This window comes from Centropristis striata, chromosome 21 (assembly GCF_030273125.1).
Source record: "Centropristis striata isolate RG_2023a ecotype Rhode Island chromosome 21, C.striata_1.0, whole genome shotgun sequence".
In the NCBI taxonomy this organism is placed as follows: domain Eukaryota; kingdom Metazoa; phylum Chordata; class Actinopteri; order Perciformes; family Serranidae; genus Centropristis; species Centropristis striata.
The window spans coordinates 20,412,578-20,439,218 of NC_081537.1; the positions used below are offsets into that span (position 1 = coordinate 20,412,578).

Genomic DNA, 26,641 nt, shown 5'->3' on the forward strand with positions numbered 1-26,641 from the left:
AGTGCTCAAACAAAATATTGGCTGTAAAAGCAGCAAGTGATAGAAAACTCTGCTCTTCTCTCTGTGACAAAAGCTGTTTTAGTGAGGAAAGTTGAAAGGTCAGAGACAGTGTATGACCAATAGGAAATTCTGTCAAAGGCTTTTTGTGGCTTTTGTGGTTCATCAGAAAAAAGTCGAGTTTTCACCATGATGATGATGATGATTTAGTGCATCCAACCTGACGTGTTTGGGGCTGTCAACGTTGGAAAATAACGACAAAATTCCAATTATTTCCATTCATTCATTGGTGTCACTTCCAATATGCTAGAAAAAGGGGAAGATGTCAAAACACACACACACACAAATTTTGTGACCTAAATTTTGGAAAAAGTCCAGGGCCTTTTTTTAGTCCCAGTCCGTCCATGCATGTGACTGTTCATGTCAGCATCCTGCTCAGGTAAAGGTAAACAAGCATCAAAAGGAACTAAAAAGTATAAAAAAGTAAAGCTGCAAATAAAATAAAACAGAAAGTAAATTAAGCAACCATACACAGTTAAAGCAGGAAGCACTATGACAATTTCAACATTGGTGCAGAAGAGGCGCAAATTGGTGTGTAAAAAACAGATTAAAAACCCAGAATGCAAAAAAAAAAGTTCCTCTTCTTGTTTATAATTTACACAACTTTCAGATTTAGTTCCCTTATTAAGCTTGGCTTGGTTTTTGCATATGTGGATTTTATCACATCAAACTTTGTGTATATACAGAACACAACGTGTGTGTGTGTGTGTGTGTGTGTTAAGTGGCCCTGCCCAGTGCGTGCCACAGTTGGACCGGCTCCTGTGGCGTGTTCACCATGTCCATCCAGTGCTGCAGCTGCGGGCCCCTGGCGTACATGAAGGGCCCCAACACCAGCACTCCCAGCAGGACCGGAGGCTCTGCCAGGACAGTGGAGACATAAAAGTGAATACACAGTTCATCCAGGGCATTTGAGATAACAAGCTCATTAATACGCTGGTTTCTTCACCTGAGCGGACGGCATTTGGCTGCTGCAGCTCAAACCTCAGACAGGCCTCGTCCAGGTGCTGCGAGCGCAGTTTAAAGGTCATCCTGTGGTCGAAACACGGGTCGATTTCACGTTTCACCACACAGCTGCGTTTAACCTTCACCGCCTGAGTGTGTATCTGCAAGCTCACCTGGACACACACGCCTGGGAAACACACAGATGCAATTAAAATAATGGATTATAAATAGTGAAAAATGTCTTTAAATGTCTTGTTTTGTCCGTCCCGACACAAAGATAGTCACTTTAATATGGTATAAAACTGGGATAAGCAGAAATCTCCATATTTGAGAGGCTGGAAACAGCATTTTCTGCCATTTTTGCTTGAGAAATTACACAACGATTAATTGATTATCAAAATAGTTGCCTTTCTTTTCCCATATATTGACAAATGTAGCTCTATTTGCACAGTTACGTCACTGACTTGGTTCAAACTCTGTTAGATTTGCCTCATATTTACCTGTGCACATCAGCTGACTGGTGCTTACATGGACTCACATCCACACAAGCTCCCCCCCCCCGAGCTGAAAAACACAAAGTCATACCTGCATCTGTGAGCAGCTGCAGGCCTCGAGCCCTCGGAACGACCACAGAGAGGCGCTGCAGAGACGGACTGTAGCTGAGAGAAATCTGCACGTCACCCAGCTCCGAACACTGACACAGATCACAGTAATTATCATCTTTTGTGACAAAGTTTTTGCACATGCAGAAGTCTTGTTTGTGTCTTTGTTTACTCAGATCAGTAAAAGCACGAATACTACATTGTGAAAATCACTGTTGGGGAGTAGTATAACATTTGTTACACACATTTGCTGCTTAATTAAATATTTTTTTTATATTGAGAATGGATAAAAATGGTCAAAAACCCTCCAGAATATTATATCAATACACCAAGACCATTTGGAGCAACAATCCATGCTGTGATTCGTTATATTAGAGTATATAGTTGCATTAAATGGCAACAAAGGTACCTGAGTAAATGTACTTAGTTACATCTCATCAGTTGTACCTGCGTGTCGTCCTCTGTCTCCAGGTCCCTCCACAGCACCCTGCCGGCCTGCCCGAGCTCCCCCTCCAGAGGAAACAGCACCCGGCCCACCGCGTGCCGTTTCCCGTCCTGCTCCACACTCAGCACACACACACTCAGGGTGCTCTGAGGCACACACACACCTGACACCTGAGCAGGGAAACACAGATGGAGAGAGACAGATGGATACACTGTAAAAATTAAAATAAAAAAAGTTAATTTCCAGAAATTTACTGTGTTATTTTACTGGGTTTTTCTTGTTTGTTTTTTTACATTGAGATTACATTGGTGCAAATGCCATAAAAAAGGTAAATAACTTTTATTACAAATATTAGGCCTTACCATATAATTAATACAATGTTTTTTTGCAGCATTATTTGATTACTTAATGGTCTTGAATGTTAAATTACAGTGAAAAACACTTGTGTAACAATGTCATATTATTATTCTATTTTTTTTTGTAAAAATAAATTACATGTATTTACTGTGTATTACCTATATTTTCAAAGAAATTATCTGTAAAATAACTTTTTGCAACTTTTCCTGTCGGACTTTTCACCAATTTTATTATTATTTATCTTTGAGGGAAAATGTACACGTCCCAACAACAGTGCACAAACAAAAAACACATTATGTACATTGCAAAAACTGAAATATCAAACATAACTCCTAATATATATCCTATAATATATATCCTATAAACTTGTGCATGTGTACTGAGGTAATTATAAGTTAAATTAACATAAATATGTTTGTATTTTGACTCTGTGGTTTGCATCTTTTTTTTTCTAGCTTGTGTGTGAACTTTGGTGTTCTCACCTGGAACACGAAGCAGTCGTTGAACTCGGGGTCGGGCCCCGTGCCCCGGGCCTTGGCCTGGCGGGGCCTCCGGTCGTCGGGGAGAAGCCGGAGCTCCACCAGCGTGACGTTGCCGTGAAAGCGGGGCGGGAGGTTCCCGAGGCGGAGCAGGGACACCATGAGCTGCTCGCTGCTGTGCCGGTACTCCACAGAGAAGCAGAGACGGGTGGCCATGCCGGGAGGAGGAGCCACCACCTCGTTCAGAGGAGGGACGGAGTAGAGGCCGGCCAGCACCGTGCCCACCGGGAACAGCCCTGACGGAGGCCGGAGGAGGTGCAGGTGTTAATGTTGCACAAACTAACATACTACACACATACTAACATACTATGTAATTTATCAGAAAAATATTAAGTACTTAAGTATTAAGTTCTCAATAAATAATATGTCAAATGCCACAAGTGCCAGGAAAAAATAGTTTAAAGAATTTGATTAAAAAGAGAAAAATCATTAAAACGATGACAATAAAAATGTATGTTAAAGTTGTAAAAATAAAAAGAAAAGAATATAATAATAAAACATATTAGAAAAAAGACAAAAAAATCTATTTTATATATATATATATATATATATATATATATATATATATATATATATATATATACATATATATATATATATATATATATATTGGGGAGGTTTCATGGTGATATCTATTAGTTAAATGATTTTACCCTGTTGACCTACAGTGTCTAGTAATTGAAAAAAAAAGTTACACTTCATATATTTACAAATAGATTAAAGAATTAGATTAAAAAGAGAAAAAATAATTAAAATGATGACAATAAAATGTGATAAAAATGTAATGTTAAAGTTGTAAAAAGAGAAAAAAACATAATAGATTAATGGAAAAAAGAAAAGGACGGAAAAAATTATATATAATGGATTTTTCCCCCCCGTTTTTCTGTTAATGTATCTAATCAACTGGGGAGGTTTCATGGTGATATCTATTAGTTCAATTAGGTTACCCTGTTCATCTACAGTGTCTAACTAAAAATAAACTTACAATACATATTTTTTTTTAAACCTCAACATGCTGTCAAATAACAGTCAGTGAAGACTTACTGCTGACTGAGAGAGACCCACGATGAGCCAGTATGTCCCTCTGGGCCTCCATCCTCACCTCCTCTTCTTCTTCTCTCTCCTCCTCGTTCTTCAATTCAGCGTGATTTTGTGGCATAAAGCGAGGAGGCAACGTGAAAGGAATCTCACTGGGCCTTACACACACACACACACACACACACACACACACACACACACACACACACACACACACACACACACACACACACACACACACACAGAATGTTATTAATTGCAGCTTCTGATTTTAAATATCAACTTAATTGTGATTATTTCTCCTCAAGACTACATGTCCCATAAACCTCAATGTTTCTAAGAAATGTATGCTGTTGAGTTCAATGAGAGAGTTTTTTCCAAGTGTCAACATGTTGCAAAGGACTTTTTCACTGTTTCATCACTGCTTCAGTCCTGTTTTTGTCTGGAAACACCTGCTGGGATTGTATGTTTGTCCCATGAAGAAATCCAGATCTGGATTCATCACATAATGTGACCTGATGAAACTCAACTTTGCTTCTTTCTTTTTCTTATTAACTTTCATAAAACCCCTGAAATGTGTGGTATAAACAAAGTCTGTTTCACCAAAGTTTTGATGTATTTCAAAGCTGTAACGTTAAAGGTTTGAGATGCTGACTCTGTATTTTTAACATTATTAGTTACAGTCCAGCTGGGACCTTTTATTGCATGTAAACACTCCCTTTCTTTCTCATCTCATTTCCTGTTGGCTCTACAATCAAAAAAGCAAAAAATAAACTTTGAAAATATGTCTAACTGTTGCACTTTTCAACATAGAACTCAATAAATAAATCTGAGTTTTTTATACTCACATGGCCCAGGAGCCCTGAGACACCAGGATCACTGGAGCGGAGGACGCTGGTACTGAAGGAACCGTAGAGAGCAGCTCCTCGTACTGACTCCGACCTTTCTGCTTCTTCTTCTTCTCCCTCCTCCACAGATAGAACAGGAGACCCAGCAGCAGCAGCAGCAGCAGAGCCACAGACACACCAACAGCCAACAGCAACACCCGGTCTGAACAAACAAACATTCACATGGAAAATAAACCCCAAAGTAGTAATGTTTGGGTCTAATGTTTACAGCTTACCTGCCATGGTTAAGGCGACTTTGTATCAACTGTTGAGTCTCTTGTTTTGCAGCAAAGTGTGTGTGAAGTGTGTCCTGGATGTGAGCAGAGAGAGAGGACGACACAGCTGCAGGATTCTCACCATTTCATGCTGTTATCTGCTGTATTTTTAAAGGAGCAAACCGCTGATTTAGGCAGCCATCTGCACACTATGCTGTTTTATTTGAAATGCATTGAGTTGCTGCTGTATGATTGGTAGATTAGATATTTGCAATTAGGAGCAGTTGGACAGGTGTACCTAATAAAGTGGCCAGTGATTGCATGCAAAAAAGTAATAATTTCCTGTTTTTTAATGTTTTCCACAGTATACTTTTTAGAACTGGGGTTGTATCTAATAACCAGTCATGGAATGTAACTAAGTACATTTACTCAAGTATTGGTCTTATGTATAACTTTGAGGTTCTTGTACTTTACTTGAGTATTTCCCTTTTATGTAACTTTTTACTTGTACTCCACTACATTTTGAGGCAAATATTGTACTTTTTACTGCACTACATTTAGCCGACAGCTTTAGTTACTTTTCAGGTCGAAATTTAACATAAAAAACATGATTGTTTTAAAGTGATTAGACATTTTCTTAAATTAAGTAGTTAAAATAAGCCCATCTTTACAAAATGAACACACTGCTTACATAAATGCATCAAGACAAATAATGTAATAATATATTTAGAATATATAAAACAATCTGAGTGGGTTCATTTTGCATAACGAGTACTTTTACTTTTGATACTTTAAGTATATTTTGATGCTGATACTTTTGTACTCCTACATAAGTAAGTTTTGAATGCAGGACTTTTACTTGTAGTGGAGTAATTCTGAAGGGTGGTATTAGTACTTTTACTTAAATAAGGGATCTGAATACTTTTTCCACCACTGACAGTATCTAATAACCATGTGATATGACGGCTCTGACCACTGATCTCAGGATCACAATGCTCATTATCCCCCTGTGCACACACATGCACACACACACACTGGGGCTGTGCAGAGATTGGACAGTAGCTAATGAGATGACAGCTAATCCTCGGAGCTAAAGGCAGAGAAATGGCCCTCTCTCTTTTACACACGCATATGTGCACATCACACAAGACAAAAAGACAAAAAAAACCCTCATTTTCCACACTGATGTCACCTCCACATGAGGTCCAGCTGTGAGAGAAGAGACAGGGGACGAGATCCAGCTGAGGACAAGTCAAAACCGTGTGTGTTGAGTCTGGCAGGGCAGCTAGAAATAGATATTTCTTAAGAAGTGAAGGAGGAAGACTGGGAGGAATGAGAGACACCATTTAGAGCGACCTGCTCTGTGTCAGGACTGAGAACAGGACACAAGCTGTGAACCTAAAGGTAAGACTTTTATTTGTCATTTTATGTGGGTGTGTATTCTTCAAGTACATTAAAAAGTTTATGGTTAAAACTCTGCCAGGTCAGTTTAGAGGAGAGGTGCATGTGACAGTTTGATGGGAAGTTTTAATATAAATATGAATTTTTATGCCACTAAATCAAGCCGAGTGGCATTTATTTTTCATTAAGTGAGGGACTGAAGAGCTGCTAATATCTGATTTTAAAATCATAAACACACAGGAGAATAAAATTCAGCACAACATGCTGCTTGCAGATGAGAAAGAGAGGTTTATTGTTACTTCTTATAATCTTTTCTGTCCCCTCGTATCTTTCTTTGTCTCTTTTGCTTCTTTGTCTTCCTGCCAATTTAAGGCCAAATGCTCTCTTAAACTGTCTGGATTAATCTACATTTTGTCTCAATAATCAAGTAATCTGGATTGTGTAATCTTATTAGGCTAATCCGCGAGGGCCTTTGAACGTGTGTGTGGGTGTGTGCGTGCACTGACTCGGCCGAGAGTGTGTTTCAGAGGCAGAGAGAAATAAAAGATTAAAGGAATGGGGCCAACATTTTGGGAAAAGCACTCATTTGCTTTCTTACTGAGAGTTTGATGAGATACCACAGTCTGTACGCTGCACATGAAGCTGCAGCCAAGAATGGAAACACAGCTCAAATATAATAAAATGTACCTTCTTGGTTCTCATTAATTAACATGCTAGACTCCTTGTTTGTTGTAATGTATTCAAAATCAAAAGTGCACAACTTAAATTTGCAGTTTTTCAGGGTTATTCTGTGAGTTCTGGAGTCTCCTGATTCTCCTGGAAGACACCAGACAAAAAGTTCTATATCCTGTTTCCAAAAAGACCCAAACAAATAATGAGACTAAGCGAACAAACTGTGGATTAAAACCTCTAAGTCCATGACATGATGCCATGAGGCACCAAAAGTACTTTTCCATTAGACTAACATTGTGAAAGAGAAGTTTGTAAATCAGTGGATACGTTTTTTCGACTCATTTCCCAAACTGAATTTGATTCATTTGGATAAATAACATTTAAAAAATTGTACGATTAAATCACTTTGTGCTGCACTCATGTGCTCCTCGGATGGAACTTTATTCTCTAAAACAACTAAAATATATATTTTTTACATGACTTGTAATTAGGGTTAATGTTAATAAATAACATTTCTAACTAATTTGGGTCGCTCTACATGGACAGCAGCTAATGGTTATAACTTAATGCCATATTACAAATTCATTGTGAGAAAATTAATGTAGTGGGAAAATGTGAATTTTCCCAACATGTAGTTTTGTTGGCCATGTTTCTGTAAAATATGACGTCAACTTCACAAGTCATGTACCAAACTTTCTCCAACAAGTTGAAATTTTCAAGTAGGGAAACCATTTTTCCCATTATTCAGACACCACATAAATGCAACATTAGTCCCATTTAAGTTTGACAGGTCAGTCTGTGAAAGGCTGTGATGCTACAGGATCCACCGTGCAGAAGATCTGTAGAGAAACCGCTGCCAGAACAAATGTTTGCATTGTGCGCCCCTGCAAACAACCAATATATCAATTTTTTACCCAAAAATATGTTGAATATTACCGTCTGCACCACTGCAACCAGTTCTAATGGTGACACGTGCCTACAGTCGCTAAAAAGGTGCTTCAAGTCGCTCCTGGTGGCTCACTGGTAGAGCACATACCACTAAAGTCCTTTCCCTTTGCTGCATGTTTTCTCCTCTGTCTCCCTCTTCTATTCTCTGTAAATCTGTATCTGTAAATCTGTAAATAAAATAAAAAAATATTTGCTTCAAACTTCTGACATTCGCAAGATGTTGCAAACTGAACAGAACTGATTCTAACAGAATTATAAAACGAAACAAAAAAAGCATTTATTCTAGACATGACTATAAGCAACAACAGGGCACAAAACTTCTTCCGAACAGCCCAACCTGGCGGCTGTGGCTCAGTTGGTAGAACGGTCACCCACTGATCGGAATGTCGGTGGTTCGATCCCTGACCATGGCAGCCTACATGTCGAAGTGTCCTTGGGCAAGATACTGAACCCCAAATGGCCCCCGATGCTGCGTTCATCGGTGTGTAAGTGAATTCCCAATGGTGGCAGGTGGCACCACTGTAGGATAGCCTTGGCCACCAGTATGAATGTGTGTGTGAATGGGTGAATGGGTGAATGAGCGCAGTCTGTAGTGTAAAGCGCTATATAAGTGCAGTCCATTTACCATTTCCTGCTTCAAATTCCTGGGCTTGTTGCAGCTATAAACATCATAATTTTAAGTTACCGAACAAAAAGGAAATGCTGATTAACGTCTTTGTTTACAGTCACGTACGCCAACATTTTTGGCTGAAACTGGGTCATTTTATACATGGAAGTTGAACTTTTTTGAGTTATTGAAAGTTTAAGGACAAAAAAACAAACACTCAGAGGTGTGTCTGTCTTTCTTCGCAGGTTGGTGCTGTTGCCATGGCGAGGCCCGGCCGCCCCGTGTCTGAGAGCTACCAGTCAGTGTGTTACTCAGTCAGTCAGTCCGTCTCGTACTCCAGTGAAGCCGAGGATGAGGCGCCCATCTTCTCTCTCTCTAAGAGCTCCATGGATGTCGTCATGGCCACGGGCCCGCCGCACAAGCGGGACCCGACCTGGACGCGCATGGACCTTAGACGCAGCTCCAGCACCAACACGCACTCGGACCAGAACTCTGTGACGCTGCAGCAGCTGCACCCTCACATGTGGCAGCACATCAACTCCACCAACAGCCACCAGCTGTCGGCCGCGGTGCAGCACCTGGACATGCACAGCCCGTCCGCCCTCAGCGAGCGCTGGATCACCAACATGCAGCGCTGGAGCGGCTGCAGCACGCACAGCCGCAGCAGCACTCCGGACACAGTTGTGTGGAGAGGTGGGACCTCACGCCCCTCGAGTCTAACACAGGAAATCCCGTGCTCTCCTTTGCCAAAACCGAACTCCCCACCTGCCGCACTTTCTCCATCAATTTCCCCGCTGCAGACGCCGACTTTCCCACCTGAAGATCTTTCAACTTCTTCTTCTTCCACGTTAACACCAAGCTTACATCAGCTGGAAGACCTCTTGGCGTCCTCACCCACACGCTCTCCCCTGCCGTCTCCCCTGCAGGCTCTCACCACCTCCCCATCTTTGCCGTCCAACCCTACCGTTCTCCTCCAGCCCACCGGCACGGAGGACGAGAGCTTCCTGGAGAATAACTCGTTTACTTTTACGTTCCCGTCCCCGATCCCGTCGTCTGTTAGCTTAGCAGAAGGAGGTGCGTCGTCAGATCCTGGATGCCTTGTCGATGAGGTGATGAAAGAGCTGGAGAGTCCTGGAGCTGCAGAGTTGTCAGAGGTTGAAGGAGTGAGAAGTCCGGTGCAAAAGTTAAGCCTGACGTCTATTTCTCCAGCACCGGAAGCAGAACGAGGAGGCTCAGTTTGCCAATTTGAGCTGCCGGGGAGCAGCTTTTCTCCGACAGGGAGAAGCTGGGCAACACCTTTAGTTTCTTCCCTGAGCGACTCACTGTTAGGTGTCGCCTGCAGGTGCAACTTCAACGCCAGAGAAGACTTCCCAAAGTCTCAGGTCTTCAGGGAGGAAGGTACAATGACGTCTCAGGTGGTACTGGTAGACGCAGCGGTGCAGGCGACCTCTCCCATGGGCTCGTCGTGGGGCCTCAGGAGGAACCTCTCCAACATGGGCTCCCACTCCTTCTTGGGCTCTCCGCCTGGATCGAGGCTGAACCTTAAGTCCTCAATTGGGTCAAACTCCAATCTGGTCTCTCCATCGTCCAGCATGTTTCAAGGCACCAGCAAGGAAGAGGAGGAGGAGGAGGAGCATGGAGGAGACCCAGCGTGGGACGCCAACTCTGCCACTTTGCAGGATCCGGAGAAGAGGAAGCCGTGTCTGAAGATAAAGATCCTGCAGAGGGAGGAGAGAGACCAGATGGGGAGGAGGAGCAGCATGAAGCAGGTGCAGTGGGACGAGGACGGGATGACGTGGGAGGTCCACGGAGCGACGGTGGACCCCGAGGTGCTGAGCACGGCCATACGGAAACACCTGGAGCTCCAGAACAGCCCGCTCCTCCCGAAACGTCCCTCGAAGAAGAAGAGAGCACCGATGCCTCCTCTCATATCGAATGTGGTGAAGGCCATGGCCCCGGAGATTCATCCACCCGTGATGATTATTTCATCGCCCTGTACAGGGGAGGGCGAGAGCGAGACGGGGACACCGGACACAGATGGAGGGAGGAGGGAGGTGGTGGAGGAAGGAGACAAGAAGGAGCAGCCAGTAGAAGCTGTTCGGAGAATAAGCAGAGCAGAGAGAGCCAATGCAACAGAAGACGACGAAGTGTACCGAGAGGAGGGAGCCACACATCCAAAATCACCATCTCACGGAAGCGGGCACAGCCGCAAGAGGAGTGTGATCAGGTCGCCGTGGAGGCCGGCGTGGTGCGGAGGCTCCAGAAAGCCCGATAACTGATCCTGGAGATAATTAAAGTGGCTTTAATAAGCTCATCAAGTCCTCAATTTGCACAGAAACTCTGAATGACGGTCAGAGAGACTTTTGGAGTGGCTCTCACTTTCATGTTGTTTTTCTGCTGTTGTCGAGACTTTTTTTAGTAGATTTTTGTCATAAAAAAGTGGAAATTCAACGTTAGGAAGTCCTCCGCTCATTAGGATCTGTGTCATAAGGGCATCATTTCCACTGGAGGTGGAGGGTCACGTCTCCTTACCTTAACTGCTTCAGTTTGATTTTCTTATTAATATTTCCCTTACTGTCCAGTCCCATAATACAGATGAGTGAAGAGATATATGTATATTGAATTATGAATCAGAAATGTGTTGGGCGCTGTTGGAAAACAGGGAATAATAATAATAAAATATATGAAAAATTAACAAAGAAAGAAGGAAATAATAACCCTGTGAACCCCATGCTGTTTCATTTTTTGTGCTCTTTTTACATTTTACTTGTATTTCACTGCAGTTATGTCTTTATCCATCTTTTATTTACATGTATTCTCCTAAAAATATATATGACTTTAAAGAATATGTTGAATAAGACATCAGTTAAAAAAAGGGCAATAAGGAATTACTTTTTGTAAAGATACTATAAAGAATACATTATTTATCTATTTTCAAACTTCATTGTGCCCCCCACCTCTGGAAACAAACCATCATTCTTGCCGTTTAATGAAACATAGATGCATCTCTAGTAAAGTATTCATGACAGTCAGGAGTTTAACGACCAGGATGTAAAACATTTGTTCATGTAGATGTTCAATAAAACCAAATGTTGTCTTTGCATCTCTGTTGCTCTAAAAATGTTTGTTTTATTATCATAACTGCAGTTTTTAAGTTATTTTACTTGAGCTGACTGGTGATGGATTTTTAATAGAAATGTGAGAACGATAACAACAAATTATTATTATTTTCTTTAAACATAAACACATATCAACAACAACATTTTTGATAAGGTTCCTCTAATTAGCTTATTTGGTTACTGTGACACTGTTTCTCAATTATCTCAAGAGTATATATAATACACTTGAGATAATTACCCTCTTTAACCCAAATTATATTTTTAATGCTAAAATATAATTATTGTTATCCATGAATTTAGCAATTTACTGTTTTACAAAAAAAACCCTGTAAAAATAGTAAAGCACATTATTATTTCTTGCTTAAGATGTCAAATTATAGTTATTTACTTGCATTCCTGAACATAAAAAATAGTTTCAGTGGTTGAATGCTTGGTTTAATTGCTCAAATCTGGGTATAAAAAGGTGAATTCAGTTTGTTATTTGTCAAATAAATAACAACAACATTTTTAGTTTCAAACAAGCTTTTGAAAGATTTCTAAAATATTTATTTTTTGTCTTTTTTTACGGCAGGTGGTTTAATACATTTGTTAAGCACTGTATGTATTTAATTTAAATTTTACAATGAACATATACATTGTTTAAACATATACGAATAAAACAGGAAGGGAAAAAAATAAATAAATGGCTATAGTACAGCATTGACCTCAGAGTACCTCAAAAGTATTTTATGCGTCATAGTGGAGCATGTTTTTTGGTATTAAATTAATAAATAATTTACACGGCAAAGCCTTTTGTTTTTATGCTCCATGTTTGCAAAAAACAGCAACTATTTAGCTTGATTCAGCTTCACTTTCACGTGACAGAATCAGAGCGTTAAGTGTGCAAATTTTGTCATAATAGCATCTTTAAGCAGTCTGGCTGCTGGTTTGTCAATACTGTGATAGAAACGATATAAAAAAATATATATGACAGATATTTTTATATTATTTTGACAACAAAGTATATATGGTCACCTACAAATACAGTCATGGAAAAAAATATTATTCCACCCTTGTTTTCTTCAATTTCTTGTTCACTTTAGTGCCTGGTAAAAATAAAGGTGCATTTGTTTGGTAAAATCTAATGATAACCAAAAAAAAGCTCATAAGAGTTTAATTTAAGAGCTGATATCTAGCCATTTCCCATGGTTTTCTTGATACTGATTTTGGTTATTATCAAGAAAACCATTGAAAATGTCTAGATATCAGCTCTTAAATTAAACTCTTACGAGCTATTTTTGTTGTTATCATTATATTTGTCCAAACAAATGTACCTTTAGTTGTACCAGGCATTAAAATGAACAACAAATTGAAGAAAACAATGTTCTAATACTTTTTTCCATGACTGTACTTCACATTGATTTGACAGCAAAAGTTACTTGTTTCTGTGCTTGAACGTAAACAAAACAAACTTAAAAAATCATCTTCAGGTAAAGAAATAAAGGCACAGCTAAGAACTGAGCCACACATCAGAATTTAGTCCCAAATATTCTCACAAGAGGTGACTCAGCTCCAGCATGTTGTTATAGAATAACTCAAAAACATGCTTCACTCTCCCTCCCTCTCTTTGCTCAGTGTGGAAAACATACAGAAAGTTGAGTCGTGTGTAAACTTGGTGAACCACAGCGGTGAGGTTTGAGCATTCAGGCGCCTCCATTCAGATGAGCGGGCACATTCTCTCTCATTCACCACAGGAACAGAGCTCAGCTCACCAGTGGCTTCCAGCAGTGATTGTTGTCATATTTACACAGACGTGTGTGGAGTGAGCACAAGGCTCTCTGTTGCTTTTCATGTATAGATTATCATGTTCTGGTCTTAAAGGGTAAATTCACACAAATTACATCCAATCAAATCACCTCCCTCACAGCTTTTATACAAACTCAACTCCTCACAGTCAAAAGCGACTCTAAAAGAGTTCACTGCGCTTAAAAACGTGATGCTCCTGACCAGGTGTCCATATGTGGTGAATGGGGAGTGCTTTCTCTAGAGTCATGCTGCAAACATGCTGCAAAAAGCACTAATTTTTCCATTTCTTATTTATCTGCAACATATCCATAGGTGGAATGTAACTAAGTACATTTATTCAAGAAATGTAATTAACTACAATTTTGAGGTTATTTTACTTTACTTGAGTATTTCCATTTATGTAATTTTATACTTCTACTCCTGCTACATTTAGCTGCCAGCTTTAGTTAGTTTTCAGGTTAAGATTTAACATGAAAAACATGATCAATTTAAAATGATTTAACCACATAACAGCATATTAAGTAGTCAAAATTAACCCTTACCTTGATAAATGCATCAATAATAATAATAATTCATTTTATCTTCTTTGTTACTGATGCTATTATTGCCCAATTGGTGCTTGCCACACCTGCTTGTTTGTTTGGTTTAAACTAAATGGAAAAACCAATCAAAAATTGATCACAAAAAAAATAAAATAATAATTCAATAATAGATTTGGATTCGAGAGGGGACATTCTGCATAACGAGTACTTTTGATACTTAGCTGACAGCTTAAGGTACTTTTCAGGTCAAGATTTAACATGAAAAACATTATAAATTTACATAACAGCATACTAAGTAGTTCAATTATGACTTGAGAAAATCTAACATGAAAAACATGGTTAGTTTAAAGTGGGGTTTTTTTTACACCTCATAAATGCATATTAAGTAGTTAAAATAAGCCCTACCTTGAGAAAATTAAAACGCTGCTTGCATGAAGGCATCAATAATCTAATAATATATTTAGAATATATGAAACTATCTGGATGGGGTCCATTTTACACAAGTACTTTTACTTTTGATACTTTAAGTATCATGCTGATCATTTGATGCTGATACTTTGTACTTTTCACTTGAGTATTTTTTAATGCAGGACTTTAAATTGTAGTGGAGTAATTTGACAGTGTTGTATTAGTACTTTTACTTAAGATATCTGAATACGTCTTCCACCAACTACCCATATCGGCCAAACTTATTGGACTTACAAGTTTTCACTAATAAGTTTAAATATCTATAGGGGCCACCTTTAGGCAGGTAAACACACACATCTTTTCCACTGAGTCATGTTTACACAGGATGAACTATAGTGGAGATTTGGGATATCAGATATAAAGGTCAAGTCCAGGTCACTGTGTCACTGCTGTACAGTAAGTCATGTGACATGATGTGATGTTTGTTTGTGTACAGTGCTGTGCGGTCTTTGTGCTGCGTGCATGTTGCTGTACTGTGAGCATACTATATGTATGTGAAAGTGCTGATGGGACTCCCCGAAATCCCCTTTTTCTCAGCTGCAGTGGAAACTCTACAGGAGAACAATCCAGCGCTCGGCCTTTGTTGTGACACAGCTCATTGTCCCTGCTGTTATGTGTGTGTTTGTGTGTGCGTGTACTGTACGTGTACCTGTGCATGTACATCTGTGTGCCTGGTATAAATAGCGTGGGATGTGTGCCGGCCGGGGATTCTGTGATAGACGATGGCGGTACCTGGACCTCCTCTGCTCCTCTTTCTGTCTCTGCTGCTGCCGCTGCTGTTGAGCAAGGCGTCTCTGCCTGCAGCTGCATACACACTCACCCCGGGACGACAGCCACAGCACAAGCTCCTCCACCTGGGTGAGGGCCAAACACACACACACACACGCACGCACATCCAAGGCTCCTGTTAGAACATTCTCCAACATTTGATTTGATTGTCTGCTCTCTAACTTTAAGTTTCCTCCTCTTAGACTGGCCTAAAGATTGTGGCATGGCTCACTTCAAGCCCAACATGGCCGAGAGGATTGTGTCCGGGAACGAGGCCAGACCTCACTCCTGGCCCTGGCAGGTCTCTCTGCAGGTAAATCTGCCTCTGAATTGACATTTTCTAGTATTGGGAGAATTAAATGCATGAAAATGTTTCACACCAACTCCAGTACACTTCTTATTCCTTCTGGGGCTGCAAATAACAGTTATTTTTATTATTATTAGTTTATGTTTTTGATCCCTTACTTCAGTAAAAGTACTAATACCACACTGCAGAATTACTCCACTAGAAGTAAAAGTAATGCATTCAAAACCAACTTCACTAAAAGGACAAAAGTATCAGCATCAAAATGTACTTAAAGTATTAAAAGTAAAAGTAATCATTATGCACATTGGACCCACTCGGATTGTTTTATATATTCTAAATATATTATTGGATTATTTGTATTGATGCATTTATGTAAGCAGCATTTTAATTTGCTCAAGGTAGGGCTCATTTTAACTACTTAATATACTGTTATGAGGTTTAATTAAAAAAGTCTAAACACTTTAAATTGATCATGTTTTTCATGTTATAATCTTAATCTTAATAAAACAGAACAGGTAGGATATCTTAATTGTCATTTTACATGTTCAACGAAACTTGGTGAGTGGAAATATCCCCATAAAGTGCCAGTTATAATAAATATAAAACAGCTTCTATAATACCATATATAAATATATATATATGTAAATAAGCATAAACAGAAAACATAACACCACACTCGTCTGACATTCACAATAAATCTCAACCTGAAAAGTAACTAAAGCTGGCAGCTGAATGTAGAATAGTACAATATTTGCCTCAAAATGTAGTGAAGTAGAAGTTTCAAGTTACATAAAATGGAAATACTCAAGTAAAGTACAAGTACCTGAAAGTTGTACTTAAGTACAGTACTTGAGTAAATGTACTCTGATAAAATGTCAGAATATAGTTTAAAAATATGCCCATTCTTCAGCCCAAGGTGATATCTTAAAGATCTAGTGAAGTGGAGATATTTGTGTGGTATTAGTACTTTTACTCAAGTTAGGGATCTGAATACTTCTTCCAACACTGAGCACTACTGTGTAGAAACAAAGGGCTCAGTCGGAAATAATGTAAATAAAATGACTGTTGAAGTGATTCTACACTGATTTATATACAGTTGTGAAAATTAGATTCAATTTCTGCTAATAGATTCCACCAAATCCTACACACAGGACCTTTAAGTATGTGATTTATATAAAGTTTTTCCGAATAATGTCACATCACTGAGGAGGCTGTCCACTCGTCTCTCGTAGGTTCGTCCCAGAGGCAGTAAACACTTCATTCACGTCTGTGGAGGAACTCTGATCCACAAGAACTGGGTCCTCACTGCCGCTCACTGCTTCCAGAAGTAAGACAGCAAGCTTAAACACAGAATATAAGATTTAGTTGATGTGTGAGTGAAAGACTTTGCTCTAACTGCTTCTTCTGCCTCTCAGGGGCAAAGCTGAGGATGCTGGCAGCTGGAGGATCGTCCTGGGGAAGCACCAGCTGAGGCGCTCGGAGACAGCAGAGAGGATTTTCCCCGTGAAGAGAATCTACCGGCACGAGAACTTCCGCTACCCGGCTCACAGCGAGCTGGACTACGACATCGCCCTGGTGAAGGCAGCCACGGACATCGCCCCTTCAAACTTCATCCGCTACGCCTGCCTGCCGCGCAAGCAGACCAGCCTCAATCCGGGACACTACTGCTGGGTCACAGGCTGGGGAGACACCCGGGGTGAGTGGAGCAGGAGCGATACTGGATCAAATATCGGAATAAAAGAACACAATCTAGAGCCTTATTATCACGAAAATGCTTCACTAAACTTTAGCCAAATGCTGTGAACAGAAATGAATCAGACAGAGAGACAGACGAGCAAAAAGAAGGAAAAAGTTCAAAATAAAAAGAAGCAGCAGTATTGCAGCTATTTCCTTTCTTTAGGGGAGTAAAATAATTGTTTCACAGTTTTAACCATCGTGTTTTTCCACTATCAGTAGCAGTGTTTCCATTAAGGTCCTAGCGAATTTTTAAGGGAAATTTTGAAATGTTGCATGAAAGAAAATGCGAATTAGGGACGTTTCCATCAACTGGTATAGAGCGAATAAACAAAGCTGCAGTAACATACTTTGGCCAGAGGATGGCAGTGTAATGTGTTGCTATAGACTAATCCATCAGTAAACAGGAGAAGAAGCAGAACAAAAAAGAGGTTTCTAATCGGACGAAAAAAATGGAGAGAAGTCTTCAGGAATTAGATTCAATTGGGCAACTTATAATTGTTTGTGTGAAAGCATCAAAACACTTTGCCAATCCTTACAGTTATTCCCTGGCTGCAATGAAGGTGCAGAGACACCAAATTGCTGATACAGACACGAAAACATTAACCAATCAGAGCAGAGCGTGGTTTAAAGACGCTGAATCGTTGTGTTCCAGTATAATATGTATAATTGTTTTCCCTCCAGGCGGGAAAGAGAACGTGTCTCTGGCAGAAGCCCTGAATCAAGCCCGCCTGCCCATCATCGACTTCAAGACCTGCCGGCAGAAGAAATTCTGGGGCGACCGTGTCCGAGACTCCATGATCTGTGCCGGGTTCAGGGACACGGAGGGCCCGCCTGCTGCGTGCCAGGTAGGACTGAGATTTACAAAATATTAAATAGAGAATATAGATAAGGGCGTAAACAGCAAGTCTGCAGATCAGTATATTTTCCACAGCCTGTTGGCTGCACTGTCACTGCCAAATAAAGGCATAAAACGCCCAAAAATGTATCTTTAAAGGAGACATATTATTTAAAAGAAACTTGCCTTTTCATTGCTTATGCACATACATTTGGGGTGTCTTAGTGGGCTGGCTTAATCCAAAATCATGTGATTCAACAAGACATCCAGATTTATTTCCCCTTCCTGTCACATGCATGCACATTAGACTACACCACCTCACATCTTAGTATCTCCACCCAAAGGAGGCAAGGAGGGTGGAAAGAGGTGAAGACATGGGGTCAAATTACAGCATATCATTAGGGTTTACATGCACAGTAAAGTCTGGTCTGCACCTGGTGAAACAGGTGGTGCACAATCATAGAACAGGGGAACCATCCTTTTATATCTGGCGCCATCTGCTGTAAACCTCCAACATCACAGCTCCAGTTAAACTGGACATGTGTTTGATTTGACCCCTATGTCTTCTCCTCTGCCTACACTCCTCGTACAAAAGTTGGACTATAATTTTCTCACAAGCCATTCAGAGCAGACCGGGCTTTTTTTGGAAGATGGTCTTAAAGTGACAGGTGTGAATGTTTCAGACAGAGCGCATAGATATGTATGAGAAAAATACAAAATTAGGGCCTCAAACAAGAATAGATGTGATCTGAGTTTTCCACAACACAGAAAAAGTGTTATTTAACACACAGCCAAATTTGAATTAGAAAAAAAATCACCAAGGAAGCTCCATTGCGTCATCAAGCAATTTTAGACATGCCCAAAAAATCCTGAACACAGAAATGGAGAAAAACACTTTAATGGTCTAACTCCAATTTTCAGTCATATATAGTTAACATGTAGTCAGCTAATATTTTCTGTCTTGTAAAATATAATTTTATACAAATCTGATTTTAATTTACCCAGACTTCAACTTTCTCTTACTTAGTAAAAATTGCTTCAAAGTAATGAAATAATCTAATAGTGAAAAACTGCATATACATCCTACAACAGGTCTGAACCACTTAAACACATTGTGCTTGTGTAAAAGAGAAAATTAAAAATATGAGAAAAATTGCAAATCTGGCAAGTTCTCCTAAATAACTTGTAGAAGCCACTAATCGGTTTGTAGGAGTGGTTCTACCATGAGGCCCAATTTGTTCATTTTTTTTACTAGAAACCCAAAAGATAACCTGAAAATGAGCATGATAGTCGCGGAAAAAATTGTTAGACCACCCCTTTTCTTCAATTTCTTGTTCATTTTAATGCCTGGTACAACTAAAGGTACATTTGCTTGGACAAATATAATAAAAAAACAAGAAAAAATAGCTGATAAGAGTATAATTTAAGAGCTGATATCTAGACATTTTCCATGGTTTTCTTGATAATGATTTTGGTTATCAAAATAGAGTGGGCTAAATAAAAACAGTGCACCTCATAAATCTAAGGATTGAACTAACATTCTTTTTTAAAAATGAATTTGCTAATTATTTTTCTATTATTTTCTATTTTTTTAATGGTTGGGTTGGATAAACTGTCGGAAAATAGCCCATAATGACATAGTTATGAAGCTTGTTTTATCTGTTCAACAGTCAAAAACAAATTAAATTTAAATGAGTGTCTCATAAGACAAAAACCCTCTTTATTGAGAAGCTTGAAAAACAACCCAAAGTCTAATTAATCTGATATTAAATAGCTGCAGATGAATCCTCTGCTGACTCATTCATTGATTCCAGCAGATTTTATTTCCAAACAAATGTACCTTTAGTTGTACCAGGCACTAAAATGAATAAATTGAAGAAAACAAGCTTGGTCAATTAATTTTTTCCATGACTGTACATCCCCTTTAAAAAATTAAAAACACCTCCTTACCACCTGTCTCTCTCTCTTTCTCCTTCTCTCAGGGTGACTCTGGTGGTCCTCTGCTGTGCCAGCAGGGCCAGGACCGCTGGGAGGTGCATGGCGTGGTAAGCTTCGGCCCGATCGGCTGCACCGTGGAGAACAAGCCCAGCGTTTTCACCCGCACCGTCGCCTACATCCCCTGGATCGAGGCAACACGCATCAGGGACTTCTTCCTGCACTGAGCGGACGCCTGACTCAGCGCCGACAGCAAACATAAGCTCTGCTCTGTCTTCATGTCTGACGTTTTTTTTTCTAAAAGTCTCACAGCAACAGTTCATCCAACAAACCACTTCACGATGTAAATACATGTTCTGAATGTGAAATTGTTGTTTTATAACTTAATTTGCAGTCTACACTCTGCAGTACTCTGCAGTAGTCGTGGCAGAGCACTGCATAGTTTACACTACTCATCACCTTTTACATCCACATTTATGCAATAAAATTGGTTAAAAGCAAAATCGTTTCCCATTGTTTTAATAGAGTTTTTGATACATCTGGTTTGATGGAGACACAAACAGCTTTTTTACAGACACGTTTCAATAAATACAAGAGTAGAACTGACCACAAGGCTTAGTTCTGTGTTTGTAGATGAAAATCTCTTTGCTCTTCTGCTGCAGAAGATTCTTCCAGTCCAGAATCAGTACAGTTCATCTGGTGAACAGCACACACCAGATGTCATCTTACGGATTTGCTCGTTTAACCCAAACATCATGGGTTCCGAACTTGATTTCAAAACTAGCATCAAAGAAGACTTAAGTCTCCCCATAGACAATGACAGAACAGATAAAACAATCTCAGGGTTCTCGTGACTGATCAGATCAGTGACAGGAACACCTCCGAGGACACCAGAAGACAGTGGTGTTGTAGGACGGTCTACGTCTGGATTCCCAAAGGAATTTAGTCCAATCTTCTTCTTCAAACACATTTTTTAATTCCCCAGACTGGAGAGGAAACTGGGACCAACCCACACGTCCCTGAAGAGCACACTGCATTTGACCAGAGTCTAATTCCTCTTAGCGCTGTGGTTAAAGGCTGTGTGTCCCAGGGAGATATTTGGCCCGAATGTAGTAGAAGAAGCAGATGTGTGTGTGTGTGTGTGTGTGTGTGGGAGAGAGTTCAGTACAGCCTGGAGGATGACGAGGAGCCGGTGAGGTGGTCCCAGTTGTTGTAGAGAGCGTAGGCACTGGACAAGGCCAAACCAGCCAGACCTCCTCGGGCTGCACCCTTCAGACCACCTGCAAACACACGGCAGCAACGGAGTGAGTGACTAAGCTGTGTGTGAACATAAACTTCTTAAAAGAAACTTCTGTACAACAGCAACTTCAGAAAATAATTCTTCTAATTTACCCAAAGAACCACGTGGTTAGGCCTCAACTGACTTAAATCTCATAGTATAAGCCAATATATCAACTCAAAAATGGGTGCTTTCCATTAACTTTCTGCACATTTACTGTAGTATGCAACATTCCTACAAAGTATTTACAGTGAACAATAGAGACAAATATAGAGGTTGTGAAAGTGCCATCGTTTTTACAACAAAACCTTAATATTGTGCAATTTATCAATACAATGCATTGACAGAAATTTTATCACCAAAAAGCGCTTCTTTTAGTGAGAAATTGTATTTTTTTAAAACAGTTCTCTCATTTCCACAGTCAAAATATCAGATCTCCAACAGAGGCTGGTAGCAAGTTGGAGCAAAAAACAGTAAATAAAAATAAAAAGATGTATGCAAATAAAATGTATTTATGAATTTTATTGATACCCAATTGACAATAACGTTGTGGACATATTATGCATTTTATCTGGTGTTTCTAGAGTAATGCGTTTTTACAGACACATGAGGAATTGTTATTGTCATACTTCTCAAAGGGAGTTTGGTGTAATAGTTTCCACCAGGAGCAAGACAGGTCTCAAAGGGGATCTAGTTTTAGTCTTGCAAATAGTGACAAATAGTCTTAGCAAAATCAGATAGTCTTTATTTCAAAACTCACATTGTCCTTAGATGTGAGAGGGTGTCATACTTTAGTTTTTAAATGTCTTTTCAAAGTCTTCTCCTGTATGGTAGGTATAAGGCTTTTTAAGACAAAAATGCCAAACAGTCGCAAACAGTTTCAGGTTTTCAAGTGTGAGGATTTGCAGCTCTGTTTATATTGCTGTAAAATTAATATCTTTCAAAATTCGACTGCTGCAAAGAGTTAAGACTTAACTTACAACTCTGGCAAGTTTTAAAGGGCACCAGTTTAATAAATTAACCAATAAATAAAAACTCTCAGCTTAATAAATAAATAGAAACTCATTCAAAGCTGTCGAAAAGTATTAAAAAATTTTGCATGCTGGGATCATTTAGTGAGATTAAAGCCATAATTAATTTTAAGAACATAGACCTCAATATTTCAACAGAAAGAATTTAAGTGGAGACGATAAATGTTATGATCCTGTTATCTTGCTCTCATTAAAACTCACCTGTAAATAATTTTAGGTTAAAGTCAGTGACACGACACATTAATTGCAGACATACAAGCAGAAAAGACACCTACTGCCTGATTTAAAGAGCATCCCAGTTAACGTCCCAGCAGCCACTGTGTTGATGTCGTCTTCTGCTCCTCTGGCCTTCTCTATCGCCACGCCGAACACACTATATAACAAAGCTGCAATGGCAAGGAAAAAACACAAGTTTTACAGTAGGCAGCAAAAGTAAACAGCCAATAACACATCTGAATAACACAAGAGTCAATCATTCAAAAGACAGAAACTTAAACATTAAAATGCCTGAACACAAACTTAAATAAAGCTTCCCAACATGTTGCAATCTGAATTTAATTATATAACATTATAATACAATCTTACCAACAGACCCCAGAGTGTTGGCCCATGAAGCACCCTGCCTGGTCACCATGTTGATAATTCTGGGGAGACAAAGCAAACATTTGGAGGTCAGGTTAAGGTCGATTGATCCAGGTGTTATAATATGAATAAAACAGCTGAAAACTGAACTCTGTCTCCATACTCACTGTACGTTACGAGGTTTGGTCCATCCCATGCCTCGAGTCTCCTTCAGGCTCATTCTGAGACCATTTAGAGCTCCAAATGCAGCTCCTGCAGTCCAAACAAAGACACAAGAAAAGCTGAGTCATCTCTAACATCCTTCAAATCGCTCATTTTACACAAAATTCTTGCAGTTGTGTTTTGGGTTAATTCTACAGTTTATCAGCTGTTCTGTACTTCAACATAAAGTACACATAAAATACGTAGTCAGGGGTCGTCAGTTTACTCAATGACAGAAATGTGGTCTGTCGAGGAAAACATTTGGGAATCACTGATCTAGTTTAAACCAAGGGGCCGAGTTTAAACCATGAAAAAACAGCCACAAGCCAAACAAACAGAAACCTTAGTGACCACATACTTCTGTCAAATTATGAATGAATTATGATCTCTTACCAGTAATGCAGGATCCTCCGATGGTAAAGAAAGCCAACTCAAACCTCCCTCTTGTTTTATTTGCGCCTGTGGGTAAAATGAACTCATCTGTGTCCTGAAACACAACATCAACAGTTGTTAGTCACACAAAAAACACACATTTATTACCCTTTTGGCATTGTAGCTATGTTATACTGCAAGAAATACATATGAGTTGTTGCAACTTCTAGTCATGATTGTGCGAATTCCATAGCGATAATGGGCTTATATATTGCAGTGACATACAAGGCCACAGTGGGTAAAATGTAAAACTGAAACTGCTTGTTGGGGTTCAGAGTGTTAATACTGCTTTAGCTGTAGCTTACCTGGACCAGGTAACGAGGGTCAACGTTGAGATAAGGGGACAGAGGACTCATTCCAGTCACTGAAGACACATTAAAACAGATCTATGAGCTCACCTCTTACACAACCAACATTTGTATATTAATAAATATACATTTAATCGATGTTTAACAGGCTTTGATGCTGGTTAACAAGACAGCTGTTACCTGTTTATGCTAACTACTATGTGAAAACACTTACAGGGAACACCGGCGAGCTCTGTGTTGGAGTATTCAGGTGCACCTCCTCCAAAGAGACCCCCGAGACCTCCTTTCATCCCCCCTGATCCTTGAGAGTTGTTGTCCATGGCTGCTGATTGTCCGAGGGGTCACCTGGAGATCTGGAGCCGGTGAGGAGCTGTTAGCCGAACCGCGGTGGCTAACGGTGGCTAGCGATGTCGCAAATACTCAAGGTTTTAAGACTAAACGGATCAGCTACGAGATGCTCAACTGACTGACACCGCTAGTGGTTGTCCTGTCAATGTTTACGCTCAAACCAAAGTGAGTTTAGAGAGTAATAACACAGGATTCTCGTTGAAAACTACCAAGCTAGCCTCGTCTCACGGCTGACCTCCAGCAGCACGCTGATTCTGCCGGATGTTACGTCATCGCACCTGTGACCAAATTCTTCTTCTTCTTTGGTGTTTATTGGCAGTTGGTATCCTTACCGCCATCTGCTGGACTTAACGTATTTCATACTTTCCTTCAGTTATATTCTTTGAATTAGTCCAATTGTGGCAAGAAATCTCAGAAGGATTCTCCTCCCTTCTCTAGATTTCCCACCTTCAATTATATTCTTGAAATTTTCTACTCTTAAAGCTGCCTTCTGCATCTCTACTTTCATCCTTTCCCTCACCCTTTATACTCAGGACACGCTGTTATCACATGTTCTACTGTCTTCTTCTCCCCACAGTTACACTGACCAGTTGCATGTTTTCCACCTGTGACCAAATCCGACCATGCAATGTAGAAAAAAGTTTTTCAATTTTGCTTTAATTCAGAGGAATAATGATATAAAAATTCGAGTAACTATAGTGTTGGGGTCAAAGGTAAAAAAAATTATGATTTTTGAGCATAAAAATTACATCTTCAATACATGTAGAAATAAGTCTCATATCACTTACTTACTTATAACCCATTTAGCTGACCAGTTAAAAACTTTAAAAAACTTTAAAGCAGTTTTTCTCAGTTTTACCCTTTGCGTAGTTACTGCAGTTAGGCTTTGTAGGGCAGTATACATCCTCTGAATGCTCTAGGTCTCTAGGTTTGTGGTTGTCATGAGGCTGTGATTATCTTACAGGTCACAGCAGCTCATTTTATACATTGAGGTCATAGTCAAAAGTCAAAGTTAAAGTACTGACAGCCAAATGCAGTTAAAGTATCAACAGAAAAGTGCTGGTTTTGGGTTTTTTTTTAATTTTCTGTCAAACAACTAGTCATTCCAGCTCTGACATGAGGGTTTTTTGCTGCTCACCTGTTACAGGTTTTTTTGTTTATCTTCTTGTACAACAGTGTAGTTCCTCTGAATATCCACAGGGGGGCGGCAGAGAGCTGACAGTAAAACAGACACAAACCTGTTGGTTCTGCTCCTCCTCAGTCCTCTCTCTCATCAGACCTCATTTAGCAGACTAATTAAGTTAAAAGTTGTTCTCAGCGACAACAAATTCAAGTTGGATTTGTCTGAATGCTTGCATCACTTGAAGTAGAGAGCCAGTTTAAACAAAGACTAGTTCCCACCAGTACTGGAAATCAATTTCAATATCTGTTTTCAAGCTTTTCAAGTGCTTTTTATTCAAAATAAAGTGCTTGAAACTGCATGAAATTATAATATATTATAAAATAATTTAATTGATATGCTTATGTGATTATAAAACTACTTATCCACTTAGCACTGTACACAAAACTGGCTTCACAGTGATAAACTACAACATTTCAATGCACTTACGTGTATTTATTAGTGGAAAAATAAACCTGGATATCTGCTTAATGAGTACTTTTACTTTTGATACTTGAAGTATCAGTATATTTTGCAGATAATACTTCTGTACTTTTACTTGAGTATCACTTTGAATACAGGATTTTTAAAAACTGTAACAGTAACAGCTGTAACTGTAACAGCTTACTTTTAGACCATTTTATTTCAACTTTTACTCAAATAAAGTACCCAAGTACTTCCTCACCTGCGAGGATGACTACTATGACAAACTTTTTTAAATATGAAACTTTAAAAGTGTAATTTAAAGTGACTAAAAGTGCAGTAATCATTATACTGTATAAACTGTGCATACATGTTTTTCACCACAGCTGTAAGGTGCTGGAAAAGCTTTAAAATGCCCTTGAAAGTGCTTGAAAAAGTGCTTGACTGATTAAATATGACTCCTATCCGGTCTTTAAATGCAAGATTTCCCACCTCTCAGGCCGACAGGGTGCTCACCCGTGATGCAACAGGAAGCCAAGACCACACACACACATGCACATGTACGTGCACACGGGGACGTGCACAAGCCTGGGCTAAAGTTGCCCGAGCAACAGCCCATTTGTCCTCTTTTGGCCGAGCTGCCCCTCTGGAGGAAAGAAAAACGTTTTCTTT

At 39.7% G+C, this 26,641-nt stretch overlaps 3 protein-coding genes across 4 annotated transcripts; 1 reads left to right on the forward strand and 2 right to left on the reverse strand.

Annotated features, from left to right (window-relative positions):
* Positions 1-768: 768 nt before the first annotated feature.
* syt15 (synaptotagmin XV) lies at positions 769-15,503 on the reverse strand. 2 transcript variants are annotated; one of them, XM_059324650.1, is made up of 9 exons: positions 15,357-15,503; positions 5,104-5,177; positions 4,829-5,030; positions 3,987-4,138; positions 2,886-3,178; positions 2,049-2,216; positions 1,585-1,693; positions 1,004-1,186; positions 769-914 (listed from the first exon to the last, which is right to left on the reverse strand). In XM_059324650.1, the coding sequence occupies exons 2-9, from the start codon at positions 5,108-5,110 to the stop codon at positions 775-777; spliced, it is 1,254 nt and encodes a 417-aa protein (XP_059180633.1). In that variant the 5' UTR covers positions 5,111-5,177; positions 15,357-15,503; the 3' UTR covers positions 769-774. The 2 variants fall into 2 exon arrangements, with proteins under 2 accessions (XP_059180633.1, XP_059180632.1); XM_059324649.1 differs by lacking the exon at positions 15,357-15,503 and having other exon boundaries at positions 4,829-5,551.
* zgc:112285 (uncharacterized protein LOC561476 homolog) lies at positions 15,347-20,787 on the forward strand. The gene is made up of 6 exons (XM_059324651.1): positions 15,347-15,482; positions 15,596-15,705; positions 16,932-17,026; positions 17,115-17,395; positions 18,118-18,281; positions 20,254-20,787. The coding sequence occupies exons 1-6, from the start codon at positions 15,347-15,349 to the stop codon at positions 20,431-20,433; spliced, it is 966 nt and encodes a 321-aa protein (XP_059180634.1). The 3' UTR covers positions 20,434-20,787.
* On the reverse strand, positions 20,710-24,649 carry timm23a (translocase of inner mitochondrial membrane 23 homolog a (yeast)). The gene is made up of 7 exons (XM_059324652.1): positions 24,254-24,649; positions 24,037-24,095; positions 23,693-23,786; positions 23,266-23,350; positions 23,102-23,160; positions 22,792-22,902; positions 20,710-21,486 (listed from the first exon to the last, which is right to left on the reverse strand). Exons 1-7 carry the CDS (start codon positions 24,357-24,359, stop codon positions 21,368-21,370), a joined length of 633 nt encoding a protein of 210 aa, XP_059180635.1. The 5' UTR covers positions 24,360-24,649; the 3' UTR covers positions 20,710-21,367.
* Between the last annotated feature and the right edge of the window lie 1,992 nt (positions 24,650-26,641).